We start from the raw sequence: 13547 nt of genomic DNA on the forward strand, positions 1-13547 counted from the left end.
AGGCAACTAGGCGACAGCTGCATTAAAACATTTTGAAACTAGGGCAGTAGTTTTAAACTGGTACTAGGGAGATATGTGGTATTCAATTTCTAGCGTAACTACAAATTATCAGTGATATTTCTAAACTTGAAACCTAATTAGTTAAATAAAACACAGTCGAGCTGGCAGGGCAGGTGATGTGTTGCATTTGTAGCATATGGAATCTAGTGGACAGTGTGTTCCACTGCAACCACATCAGCAGTTAGAGTCTGCAGCTTGAGCAGCCTTGACTCTGAGTTGATGAGCTGGTGTCTGAGATTTGGACACTGCGATGCATCGGGGTGGGGAACAGTTACCTGGACACTTTATTCCAGGAGACAGTCACATCCCTTAGATTAGGTAGTTCAAATTTGGTCTGTTCTCAGGAACAGGAGGGTGTGACTGAGAGGCAGGTATAGGGATCCAGAAGGGAGCAGTGGAGGAACCTCAGCCCTTACACTTGTCCAACAGTTTTAAAGTCCTTGCAGCTTGTGTGGACAAGAGCAGGGACTGCAGGGAGGATGAGCAAACTGACCACAGCACTGTGGTTAGTTGTAGTAGTAGTAGTAACAGCAGTTAGTCAGAGGGATAGATACTGTTCTCTGCAGCTGAGAGTAAGAGTCCCAAAGGCTCTGGTGCCAAGGGGAAGGTGCCTTGGGGCTGGAGGGGAAGGATCCAGTTGTCATGGTCCATGTGGGTACCAATGACATAAGTAAGATGAAGGTTCTGCTGAGGGACTAGGCAGTTGGAGGCTAAATTTTTTTAAAAACAGAACCACAAAGGTGATAATTTCTGGATTACTACCTGAGCCATGAGCAAATTGGCATTGGGTAAATAAGGTCAGAGAGTTGAATGAGTGGGTGAAATGGGTTTTGATTCATGGGGCACTGGCATCAGTAAAGAGGGAGCTGTACCCTTTGGATTCCCTTCACCTGGACCAGTGTCCTGGCAAATTGTATAACTAGGGCTGGAGAGAGGGCTTTAAACTAAATAGTGAGGAGGTTCAGGTGAAGGAAAATTTGCAAGTTTGAGAAAGGACAAGGCAATAGCGCAGGGTAGCAATATGGGTAATAATGATAACCAGAAAGGGACAGAGCATACATATCAAAGAATGCACCATCAAATACGGTCAGAATAGGGAAAAATGGTAAAAGGACAGAATTAAAGGCTCTTTATCTGAATGCATGCAGCATTCCTAACAAGAGAGATGAATTGATAGCACCAATAGAAATAAATAGATATGATGGGCATTACAGAGACATAGTTTAAGGTGACCAAGGCTGGGAACTAAAAATTCAAGGGTATTTGACATTTTGGAAGGATAGGAAGTAAGGCAAAGGAGGTGGGATAGGTGTATTAATAAAGGGCAAGATCAGTATAGTAGTAAGAAATGATTTTGGCTCGAAGATAAAAATGTATTTTGGATGGAGATAAGAAATAGCAAAGGAAAGAAGTCATTAGTAGGAGTATTTTGTAGATCCCCTAACAGTAACTATGCTGTAGGATAGAATGTGAATCAAGAAATAATGAGGGCTTTTAGCAAAGGTATTGCAATAATTGTGGGGGTTTTAATTTTATAGATTGGATTAATCAAATTAGCAAAAGTAGCCTGGAGGATGAGTTTATAAGTGTATTAGGGATTTTTTTTTTGAGAACAGTACATTCTGGAATCTGGGAGTAGGATATTTTAGACCTGGTTATGTGTAATGAATCAGGATTAATAAATGATCTCATAGTAGAGGATCCTTTCGGCAAGAGTGATCACGACGTGATAAAATTTTGCATTCAGTTTGAGGGTGAGAAGATTGAGTCTGAAAATAGTGTCTTAAACTTAAATAGCAATTACAAATGCATGAAGTCAGTTTGCTAAAGTCGACTGGAAATTTTTAAGTGGAAAGGTAAGACAGGAGAGCAGCATTGACAGACATTTGATATTTCAGAACTCTCAACAAAGATATATTCCATTGAGAAAGACAGAGAAGGATGCACCATCCAGGGCTAACTAAGCAAGTGAAGGATGGTATCAAATTGAAAGAAAAGGTGTACAATTCTGTGGAGATTAGTGGTAGGCCAGAAGTTTGGGGAAATTTTGGAAACCAGCAGAGGATGACTTGAAAGAGTGAGTATAAACTGGCAAAAAGTATAAAAACAGACAGTAAAGCTTCTACAAATTTTAAAAGGTAGTCAGTAGCTAAAGTAAGTGTTGGTCCCTTTTTAGAGGATAAGACTGGGGAATTAATAATGGATGGTATGGAAATGGCAGAGACTTTGAACAAGTAAGAATAGGAGAAAATTGAGGCAAAAGGGAAGGAGGAATTTAAAACCAAATCACTGTCACTGGAGAAAAAGTACTAAGGAAACTGAGACTAAAGGTGGACATCTCCCTGGACCTGATGGCCTGCATTCTAGGGTCTGAAAAGAAGTGGCTGCAGAGATAGTGGATGCATTGGTTGGAATCTTCCAAAATTCCCTAGATTCTGGAAAGGTCCCAATGGATTGGAGAACTACAAATGTAACACTCTATTAAAGAAAAGGGGGAGACAGAAAGCAGGAAACTGTAGGCTAGTTAGCGTAACATCTGTCATTGGGAAAGTGCAAGAATCCATTATTGAAGTAGTAGTAGCAGGACATAGAATCACAGAATCGTTGCAATGCAGAAGGAGGTCATTCGGCCCATCGTGTCTGCACTGGCTCTCCGAAAGAGCAGTTTTCTCAGTCCCATTCACCTGCCTTCTCCCCATAACCCTGCACATTCTTCCTTTTCATATAACTGTCTCATTCCCTTTTGAATGCTTCAATTGAAGCTGCCTCCACCATGTTATCAGGCAGTGCATTCCAGACCTTAACCACTCGTTGCTTGAAAAAGTTTTTCCCCATGTCACTTTTGCTTCTCTTACCAAATACTTTAAATCTGTGCCCTCTCGTTCTCAATCCTTTCACGAGTGGAAACAGTTTCTATCTATACTCTGTCCAGGCCCCTCATGATTTTGAATACCTCTATCAAATCACCTCTCAGCCTTCTCTTCAAGGAAAACATCCTAACTTCTCCACTCTAGCTTTATAACTGAAATTCCTCATCCCTAGAACCATTCTCTCAAATCTTTTCTGTACTCTCTCCAAGCCCTCGTCCTACCTAAAGTGCGTCGCCCAGAACTGGACACAATACTCCAGCTGATGCTGCACTAGTGTCTTCTGCAAGTTCAACATAACTTCCTTGCTCTTGTACTCTATGCCCCTATTAATAAAGCCCAGGATACTATATGCTTTATTAACTGCTCTCTCAACCTGTCCTGGCACCTTCAATGACTAATGCACATATACACCTAGGTCGCTCTGCACCTGCACCCACTTTAGAATTGTACCCTCTATTCTATATTGTCTCTCCAAATTCTTCCTACCAAAATGAATCACTTCACATTTCTCTGCATTGAACTTCATCTGCCATCTGTCTGTCCTTCTGAAGTTCTACACTATCCTCCTCACAGTTCACAAGGCTTCCAAGTTTTGTATCATCTGCAAATGTTGAAATTGTGCCCTGTACACCAAGGTCAAGGTCATTAATATATATCGGGAAATGCAAGGGTCCCAACACATGCCTGGGGAACTCCACTACAAACCTTCCTCCAGCCCGAAAAGCATCCATTAACCACTACTCTTTGTTTCCTATCACTGAACCAATTTTGTATCCATGTTGCTACTGTCCCTTTTATTCCATGAACTACAAGTTTGTTCACAAGTCTTGTGTGGCACTCTATCAAATGCCTTTTTAAAGTCCATGTACTCCACATCAACAGCATTGCCCTCATCAACCCTCTGTTTACCAGCTCAAAAAAAAACTCCAAGTTAGTTAAACATGATTTTTTTCCCCCCCTTAAATCCATGCTGGCTTTCCTTAATTAAATCTCATTTGTCCATGTGGTTATTGATTTTGTCCCGCATTATTTTTTTCTAGAAGTTTTCCCACCACTGAAGTTAAACTGACTGGCCTGTAGTTGCTGGGCTTTTTGAGCAAGGGTGTAATGTTTGCAATACTCCAGCCCTCTGGCACCACCCCAGAGTCTAAGGAAGACTGAAAAATTATGGCCAGTGCCTGTGCAACTTGGAAAATCATAATGCAATCAGGTAGAGTCAACATGGTTTTATAAAAGTGAAATAATGTTTGCCAAATGTATTAGCATTCTTTTGAGGGTTAGTAAATGGGAACCGGTAGATGTAATGTATTTGGATTTTCAAAAGGCATTCAATAAGGTGCCAAGTAAAAGGTTACTCCACAAGATAAGAGCTCATGGCGTTGGGGGTAATATATTAGCATGGATAGAGGATTGGTTAACAGGGAACAGTCAGGAAAAACAGGGCATTTTGGCGTTGGCAGACTAATTAGTGGAGTGCCATAGGGATCAGTGCTGGGGCCTCAATTATTTGATATATTTAGGATATATTAATGACTTGGATGCAGGGACTGAGTGCATTGCAACCAAATTTGATGACCATACAAAGATAGGTAGGAAAATGAGTTGGGAGGAGATGGTGTCTGCAAAAGGATATAGATGGGTTGTGAGCAAAATTTGGCAGATGGAGCATAATGTGGGAAAATGTGAGGTTGCCTACTTTAGTAGGAAGAATAGAAAAGCAGAATATTATTTTATATGGAGAGAGACTGTAGAATGCTGCAGTACAGAGGGATCTGTGTGTCCTTGCACATGAATCACAAAGTTAGCATGCAGGTACAGCAAGTAATTTGGAATGTTGGCATTTATTACAAGGGGGGTGGAGTATAAAAGTAGGGAAATCTTTCTACGACTGTACAGGGCATTGGTGAGACCGAACCTAGAGAACTGTGTACAGTTTTGGCCTCCTTACTTAAGGAGGGCTAGGCTGCATTTGCTGACAACGCAACCACTAGGTGGCGTTGCACTGGCAAATGCAGCCTGTGCCACTAAAACGTCAGTCTGTGACGTCTGGCAGCTGCCAGGATTAAAGATGGCACTGCTCAAATAATCACACAAAGACAATCTAAACCCATGGCAGGACACAGTGACTGGAGGGAGAGAGCGAGTGGGGGGGGCACAGCGAGCAGGCGGGCGGGGTGGAGGAGAGCGCATCCGCCACCAAGCGCTCTCCCTGCTTCCCCCATCCCCCGCTCTCTCTCCCCGCGTTAGGCGATGGCACATGCGCAGATGACGTCAATCAGTCCTGGCAATGTAGAGCGCAGCGCATGTGCACAGATTGGCGTAGTCTGACGTCAGCTGCCGGCTGTGTTGTCAGTAATCACTTTGGGAGGGATATTCTTGCATTGGAAAAATTAGGCTCCATCTTGGGATGGAGTGGTTGTTTTATGAGGGAAGGTTGAGCAAGTTGGACCTATACTGATTGGAGTTTAGGAGAATGAGAGGTGATCTTATTGAAGCACCAGATTCTGAGTGGGCTTGATGGGGTAGATGCTGAGAGGATGTTTTTCCCCTTGTGGGGAATCTAGAACTTCGGGGCACAATTTCAAAATAAAGGTCTCCCATTTAAGACTGAGATGAGGAGGAATTTCTTCTGTGTGTCAGTAATCTTTGGCATTCTCTTCCCCAGAGAAGTGGAGGCTGGGTAATTGAATATATTCAAAGCGGAGTTAGACAGATTTTTGACCTAAAATAGAGTCTAGCGTTATGAAGGGAAGGCAGGAAAGTGGAGTTCAGGCCACAGTTAGATCAGCCATGATCTTCTTGAATGCTGGAGCAGGCTAGAGGGGCTGAATGGCCACCTCCTATTTCTTGTATTTGAGGGATATTTTCCAATACCTTCAATTGAAGGTGTTGGATTTGATACATTTGGTGTGGGTTCGTAGATGACTTTGGATTTTGTGGTGTTCAGGACAAGTCCCAGGCTCTTGTTTTCTTTGGTGAAAACATCAATGATCTGTTGTAGTTCTTCAGAGTAAGCAGTGACTTTTGTGTCATCAGCAAACTGTATTTCTATTACAGAAATGGTTGTGGGCTTGGTTTTGGCCTTCAGCTGGTTGAGGCAGAAGAGTTTGTCATCAGTGCGATAAATTATTACCAGATCTGACGGGAGCAACAAAGATTGCACCACTGTTCTCAATGACACCCCTGTTTGACAGGGAAGGGGTCTGTAGTGGAGCTATTGCAGAGTACAGTTTGCACGTTGTCATTTAGGAGACAGGTGATGTTTGTGAACTTAGCTGGGCACCCATATCGCTATAGCACCTTCCAAAGGGCAGTTCAATTCACTGAGTTGAAGGCTTTTGTGAGATCACAAAGCAATGTAAGAAGGGATTGTCTGCACTGTTTCCTGAAGTTGGTGCCAAAAATTGAGTATTACTCCTATGGCTAAAATTAAATTGGTGTAGAATTGTAACAAACCTATTTGTGTGCTTTGACAGTTGTGTTAAACCTTTTGTAAATCGCTAGTTAGACCTTGGCTGGAGTATTGTTTAATTAGGAACACCACACTTTAAGACGACTGGAGAGGGTGCAGAAAAAGTTTACTGCAATGGCAGCAGAGATGAGGTACTCAAGTTACATGGATAGATTGGAGAAGCTAGGGCTGTTCTCCTTTGGGCACAGGAATTTGAGATTTTTTTAAATGTTTAAAATTCAGGGGTTTTGTTTTGAAAATTTTCAAGGAACAAATGTTTAGATAAATCACGCCATTAACCCATTGTAGCAATGTTGAAGGGTCTGCATCTGACACTTTAACAGTGGCGCAGTGGTTAGCACCGCAGCCTCACAGCTCCAGCGACCCGGGTTCGGTTCTGGGTACTGCCTGTGTGGAGTTTGCAAGTTCTCCCTGTGACCGTGTGGGTTTCTGCCGGGTGCTCCAGTTTCCCCCCGCAGTCAAAGACTTGCAGGTTGATGGGTAAATTGGTCATTGTAAATTGCCCCTAGTGTCATTAGGTGGTAGGAGAATTGAGGGAAGATGGGAATGTGGTAGGGAATATGGGATTAATGTAGGATTAGTATAAATGGGTGGTTGATGATCGGCACAGACTCGGTGGGCCGAAGGGCCTGTTTCAGTGTTGTAGCTCTCTCTTTAAAAACTTGTCCATCCTCTCAATTTCCATTTTTTTGTAACTAGGTGTTGAGTTCTATTTCAAATTGGAAGAAACATTGTGTTTAATATCCACTTGTGCTCCTTGTCACTTTTATGTTGAGGAAGTGGGCAGTCTAGCTAGAATATACATGCCATAGACAGCAAACATTTCGTGCTCGCTGGGGAGACCAAGAATTTGTGTGCCTAAATAGGTTGTGCATTATTATATGAATGGTTTGATTGGCGCATCAATTGGAAACTGCAATGCAACCAGAAACCACAATGCAACTGCCGACTTCATTCAGTGAATGGCCGTTTGAAAAGGGAAAAAATTTGTATTTATGTAGTACCTCTTGTAACCATGGGATGTCTTGGTGCTATACAGTCAATTAATTACTTTTGGAGTGTAGTCACTGTTATAACGTAAGAAACGCAGCAACCACATTTGTGCACAGAAAGGTCCCACAAACAGCAATGTGATGACAAAATAATCTCCTTGTCCAAAAGCAGCATTTCCATTGTGTAACAAGTGAATTCCTTTGTTCACTAGTTTGGTTTTCACGTTCTGCCTTTAGGAAGAGGTTCTTTTGGAAAAGGTTTTCTTGATGGCTGTTTTGTTTTGTAGGTTGTGACCAAGAACGAATCCATTCCTCATTGTCAGTCATTTACAGCATAGAAGGAGGCCATTCAGCCCATCAAGTCCATGCTGACTCTCAATGGAGCAATCCAGTCAGTCCCACTCTGCTGCTCGATCCCGTAGCGCGTTCCAGGTCATTACTACACTTTGCATAACAAAGTTCTTCCCCTCATTCCCTGTGCATCTCTTGCCCAAAACCTTCAATCTATGTCCCCTAGTCCTTCTACATCAGTTAATGAGAAGTTTTTCCTTGTCTAATTTATCAAAACCTATCATGCGCAGTGGTTAGCACTGCAGCCTCACAGCTCCAGGGACCCGGGTTCGATTTTGGGTACTGCCTGTGCGGAGTTTGCAAGTTCTCCCTGTGACCTCTTGGGTTTTCACCGGGTGCTCCGGTTTCCTCCCACATGCCAAAGACTTGCAGGTTGATAGGTAAATTGACCATTGTAAATTAGGTGGTTGGGATTACTGCAGGGTTAGTATAAATGGGTGGTTGTTGGTTGGCATAGACTTGGTGGGCCGAAGGGCCTGTTTCAGTGCTGTATCTCTAAATAATTTTTTAAAAAAAATACTCTGCACCTCTATCAAATCTCCCCTCAATTTTCTTTGTTGCAGGGAGAACCCCAGCTTTTCCAACCTGTTGTGAAAACTAGAACACACCAAAGCCCCTCTTTTAAAGGCTGCTTTTATTTCTTGTATTGCTCTCCGTCCACCCACTCCTGCTTCCACCTCCAAACCCTACTTCCTTCCGTATCCACCCCCAGAAAAAGCTCTTCCTCCAATTCATTTACAACTGTATTTCCACATGTATAAAGTATATGTCGATCACTCTTCAGTTTCCTGAAATTAAAGAATAAAAGTGGAATTATTATTCCATCAGTGCTAAGATTAATTGTAGCTTCCCTGGTATTTATTACACTTTGATCCTTGCTAAGAAAAAATAATCTGAACCTGGAACCTTTAGTTTGAAAGACATTGGCCTGAATTTTATTCGGGCACCGCGCTCTGCGGCAGCACCCTTTGAACTCGGCGGTGTGCCTGCATTCAACGGCCGCTGAGGAGCCCTCGTGATATTGTGTGGGGGCTCATTTTAACTGTTTAAAATGTAATATTTACAGGGTAACCCATGTGTAGGGGCGGAAGGTGTTAGTATGGTTCTTAATGAATACTTTGTGTCTGTCTTCACAAAAGAGGAGGACGGTGCAGATATTGTAGTTGAGGAGGAGTGTGAAGTATTGGATGTGATCAACATAGGGAGAGAGGAAGTATTAATGGGATTAGCATCCTTGAATGTTGAAAATCACCAGGGCCAGATGAAATATACCCTAGGCTGTATGATGGGCATAGATTTTAAAGTGATCGGTAGAAAAATTAGAGGGGAGATGAGGGAAAAACCTTTTCACGCAGAGGGTGGTGGGGGTCTGGAACTCAGTGCCTGAAAGGGTAGTTGAGGCAGAAACCCCCAACTCACTTAAAAGGAGCCTAGATATGTAGCTCAAGTGCCGTAACCTGCAGGGCGACAGACCAAATGCTGGAAGGTGGATTGTTTTTTGGCTGGCACAGACACTATGGGCCAAGTGGCCTCTTTCTGTGCCTTAAACTTTCTATGATTCTAAATTGAGGGTGCCGGGTGGCCGTCCCAGATGCCATGTAGGGGGTGGCCACCGATCCCTGACAACGGCGTCTGGCGCCACTGTGTGCAGGCGCAATTTTTAAAGGACTTTTAAGCCCTTGGAATTAGTCAGTCATAGCACTGAAACAGGCCCTTCGGCCCACCGAGTCTGTGCTGACCAACAACCACCCATTTATACTAATCTTACATTAATCCCATATCCCTTACCACATCCCCACCATTCTCCTACCTACACTAGGGGCAGTTTGCAATGACCAATTTACCTATCAACCTGCAAGCCTTTGGCTGTGGGAGGAAACCGGAGCACCCGGCGGAAACCCACGCAGTCACAGGGAGAACTTGCAAACTCCGCACAAGCAGTACCCAGAACTGAACCCGGGTCGCTGGAGCTGTGAGGCTGCGGTGCTAACTACTGCGCCACTGTTTTACAGGTACAGTAAGCAATGTTTTATTAACAATTAATAAGATGTTGAGGCCCTTCCCCAACACCCCCAATTGTCATTTAAGTGGCACTTATTGTCAAAAAATACTTTAGTCCCTTCCTGAACTTACCCCCCACACCCCCCCCCCCCCCCTTCAAACCTTCTAACATTTGGCCAATAGCCCCTTCCCACCTCCAATAAAAATTGATTATTCGTCCTCTTTTTTTTTACCCACACTGCCACACTAAGTTCTCTCTTCGGAATGCCATGCGGCATTCCAAAGACGCACAAAGCACGAATGGCGGCCATAATATCGGCATGGGACGACCAACGCCTACAGGTAAGTTTATTTGCATATGCTGTTGAAGGGTCAGGTGGTGGGGGGGATGCCGCACTGACGTGCCCCCGCCGCCAGTAATATGCGGAGGGTCCTTCTCAACGTTGCAGGTCAAGGTGGGCCTTTCCCGCAAACTTTTACCAGCTGCAACCCGTGGCGTTAAGGGGCCGGTAAAATTCAGCCCATTGTCTTTGCCTTCATGGCCATTGGAAGAGCTTACTGTATTCAATGGATTAATAGAACTGACTGCAATCCTTCTTTGTGCCTAAAATTTTTAGAAATGCGACAAATGCAATACAGCACAAATTCTAGGTCTTTTCAGCTCAGTCTTTTTTCCCCTGTTAGTACATAGTGAAGTTGTTCTTGGAATTTTGTAAAAGGAGGCCAGTTCTTTGAACAATCCATCCAATAGTTCAGCTCCCTGCTCTTCCCCATAGTTATACAAAATTTATTCCTTCAAGTATAATTTTTTGAAAGTTGATGATACTGATTCTGCTTCTGCCAACCTTTCAAACAGTACATTGCAGATCATGACCGCTTGCTGTGTCAAAACCCTCTCCCGTTGTAAGTAGAAAGCTCTGGTCATAAATGTGATCTCTCCTAGTGATACTGTAATCAAAAGATGCATTTGTAACTGGATATATATTTTTGGCATTAATTAAAATGGAATGGAATGTGACTTCAATGTCTAAAATTAGTGTAGAATTGCATCAAACCTCTGGCTCGCAGGCAATTTGTGTTGGTGCTTTCTCTAAATGCTTTTTTCTCTTCTCCCCCCACCCACCCCTCTTTTTTACCCCACCAGCCCCTCAGATGTCAATAATCTCAGGTTGTAACCACCTATGATGGGTAGAAAAAACTACATGTCTTTATTGCAGGATTCTGCTTGTAACCTGGTAAAATGGCAGAGGCAGACTGGGAGCTGAGCAAGGAGAATGTGCAGCCTTTGAAACAAGGCCGGGACATGGGTAAACTTCAGGAAGTACTTGCACAGCATGAAGGCCCAAGTCAGATGGGTATCCAGGAGCAGAAGCTGTAAGTAATTTTGTTTGTTTGACTTTTGGTGGTAAGGTGAGGCTAGGCACTACTACATTATTGGGATTTCAGTATCGTTGTGAATTTAGAAAGAGAACAAGCATGCTATATTTGGGCATGTCTTTAAGACTGGAGTCCTTTGCATTGTAGCTTGAACTATGGTAATGAGTTAAAAGTTCAGTATATGAAACACCCTGATAATTGAGACCTAAAATTTAAATGCCATTTTCCTAAATGCCAGAATTTGCAGCATTTGAAATGTCACCAGCTTCTGAAGGTCTCTGCCCATAGGAAGAGAATATATCACTTCCACTACACCTATCCTGAATAATTGATCTTGTTAGGAGAACATCATTACCCATACAGAGATAAATCTCTTTGAGATGTATTGCTGCTGGGAAAGGTGCTGTTGTTCTACCCAGTTTTTAAAAATATTTTGTTCTTGATGTAGGTTGGTTCAAGATAGCTTTTAAAAGAAGTATATATATTTTGTTTTTGGAATGGGATGTTTTTGACAATGGTCATTGTCTTTCCCTCCTTGCCCTGAGAAGGAAAGGCTGCTGCCTTACTTCATAGCAATTGTTTGTACAATTGAGTGGCTTGCAAGCCCAATCCAGGTGGCATTGAGAGCCAGTCGCATTGTATGGGTCCTAGTCCCATCCATTCCACAGCAGGAATGACTGGCAGCTTCATTTTCTAAAGACACCAGTGCATCAGTTAGGTCCCAGCCACAAACTAGCCACTTCATTGGTGTCAGTCCACAAGTCACCAGATTTCTTGAATTTAGTTTTACAACTTGCTGTGATGGTATTTGAACTATGACCTCTCGTGGCATGGCAGTTCTTAGTCCAACATTCATATCATCCATGTTCAGCGAATCAAACTGCCCAGTCTGCCCTGGGCAATAAAATATTGTCTCTTATTTCATACACCTTTTAGCAAATTTAATTTGTCTTTTTTTTTAATTGAATCTTCTAGCAAATATGGCTTTAGAACTCTAATCAATTGGCTGTGTAAACAAGACCTGATTTAAATGATAAATAGCATTTACTTCAGAAATGGGGGAAAGGCAGGTTGGCATTTTGGGGGTTGGGGAAGCAGTATTTAGTAATTTCCTGTTCAGAGGTCACAGTAATCCATCTGATCCTGATCCCTATTCCTTTGTTTAGTGGCAGATTTACATTGGAAGGGTTGAATACTTTCACAAGACAAATAGCAAGTAATTGTCAAACATCTGCGTGGATGTGGAATAACTCCAACTGTTGTATGGAGGGCTCTTTTAAATAAATTAAAGGAGTAAGCTTTCTGTGACTGTCATTGGCAAATTCAGATATGCAGATATTTTACGATGTGACATTGCACTGAGCAGTGGAAAGTCTTGGGAAATTTCAGCTTTTGTTGAAGTAAACTCCAATTTGTGAAGTTGATTTTAATGCTCAGCAGTCCTTTTTTTTTCTTCTGTTGACTCTAAATAGCTGTTGAGTAGATACTGCTGGGTCAGAACTAACTTTCTGCTGCTAGTGCTCATCAAATATTTTATATAAGGTCATCTTAGTTCTATGTGGGCATTATAGTGGTAAAGGATTTTACAATTCATTCTCTGGATACATGAGTTGCTGGCAAAGCCAGCTTTTATTGCCCATTTCCAGTTACCCTTCAGAAGGTGGCGGTGAGTCACCTTCTTGAACCACTCCAGCCTGTGTGGTGAAGGTGCTCCCAAGTTCTAGAATTTTGGCTTGGTGACAATGGAGGAACAAATCGAGTGGTGTGTGACTCTGAGGGTAACTTTGGAGGTGATGGTGTTTCCATGCTGCTGCTGCTGCCATTGTTCTTCTAAGTGACGCTTGGAAGGTTTGCTCGCTAGGCTGTATTAAAATGGCATTGCATTGCTTAGCACTTCCCCTCGAGAATATACAGTGATCCTTCATGGTTTACTAATCACGTTGTTCATATCATGTAGCAAGAAATGTAGTCGTCTTCTATCACATTGCAAATGTGGATTGTCTGTTTTGCAGTCATTTAATAGCAATAAAATTAATGTCACCGCATGTTGATAGCTGTCAATGGTCAATAAATGTTAAGACTGAGCCTTGCATCATCATAGTTAACAATGTCAGTTCATTTAATGTGTTTTTTCAGGGCTTTTGAGGCAGAAATCAGATTTTATTCTGGCAATGACCCTCTGGATGTCTGGGACAGGTAAGCTAGCTTTTTAATCCTCTGCTTCACTAGAAGCACAAGAATTTGGGATTCCATGTTATCCTAGACATTACATTCCCTGAAGGCCTCCTCTTAAATTTATTTGTCAAAGTCTAATGGATAACCTGATAATCAAATGATACTAAGCTTCTGTACATACCACTGACATGTTAACAATAAAACAAATACAGTGGGTCACCTATCTGTAGGGACAGGACCTTTCAGGGG

The 13547-nt window shown here is 42.6% G+C and overlaps 1 protein-coding gene across 6 annotated transcripts in view; it reads left to right on the forward strand.

Moving 5' to 3' along the window:
* Positions 1 to 13547, forward strand: part of bub1bb (BUB1 mitotic checkpoint serine/threonine kinase Bb) — an 89457-nt gene that overhangs the window by 755 nt on the left and 75155 nt on the right. For 3 of the 6 annotated variants that reach the window (XM_068039590.1, XM_068039588.1, XM_068039593.1), the window contains exons 2-3: positions 10964 to 11120; positions 13260 to 13319. In XM_068039590.1, coding sequence (XP_067895691.1) covers positions 10987 to 11120; positions 13260 to 13319 — 194 coding nt within the window. In that variant the 5' untranslated portion in view covers positions 10964 to 10986. Of the gene's footprint in view, positions 1 to 3970; positions 4141 to 7682; positions 7827 to 9702; positions 9758 to 10963; positions 11121 to 13259; positions 13320 to 13547 lie in introns of those variants that run through there. The other 3 variants (XM_068039589.1, XM_068039591.1, XM_068039592.1) reach the window with 3 other exon arrangements.

Source organism: Heterodontus francisci, chromosome 9, assembly GCF_036365525.1.
Source record: "Heterodontus francisci isolate sHetFra1 chromosome 9, sHetFra1.hap1, whole genome shotgun sequence".
Classification (NCBI taxonomy): domain Eukaryota; kingdom Metazoa; phylum Chordata; class Chondrichthyes; order Heterodontiformes; family Heterodontidae; genus Heterodontus; species Heterodontus francisci.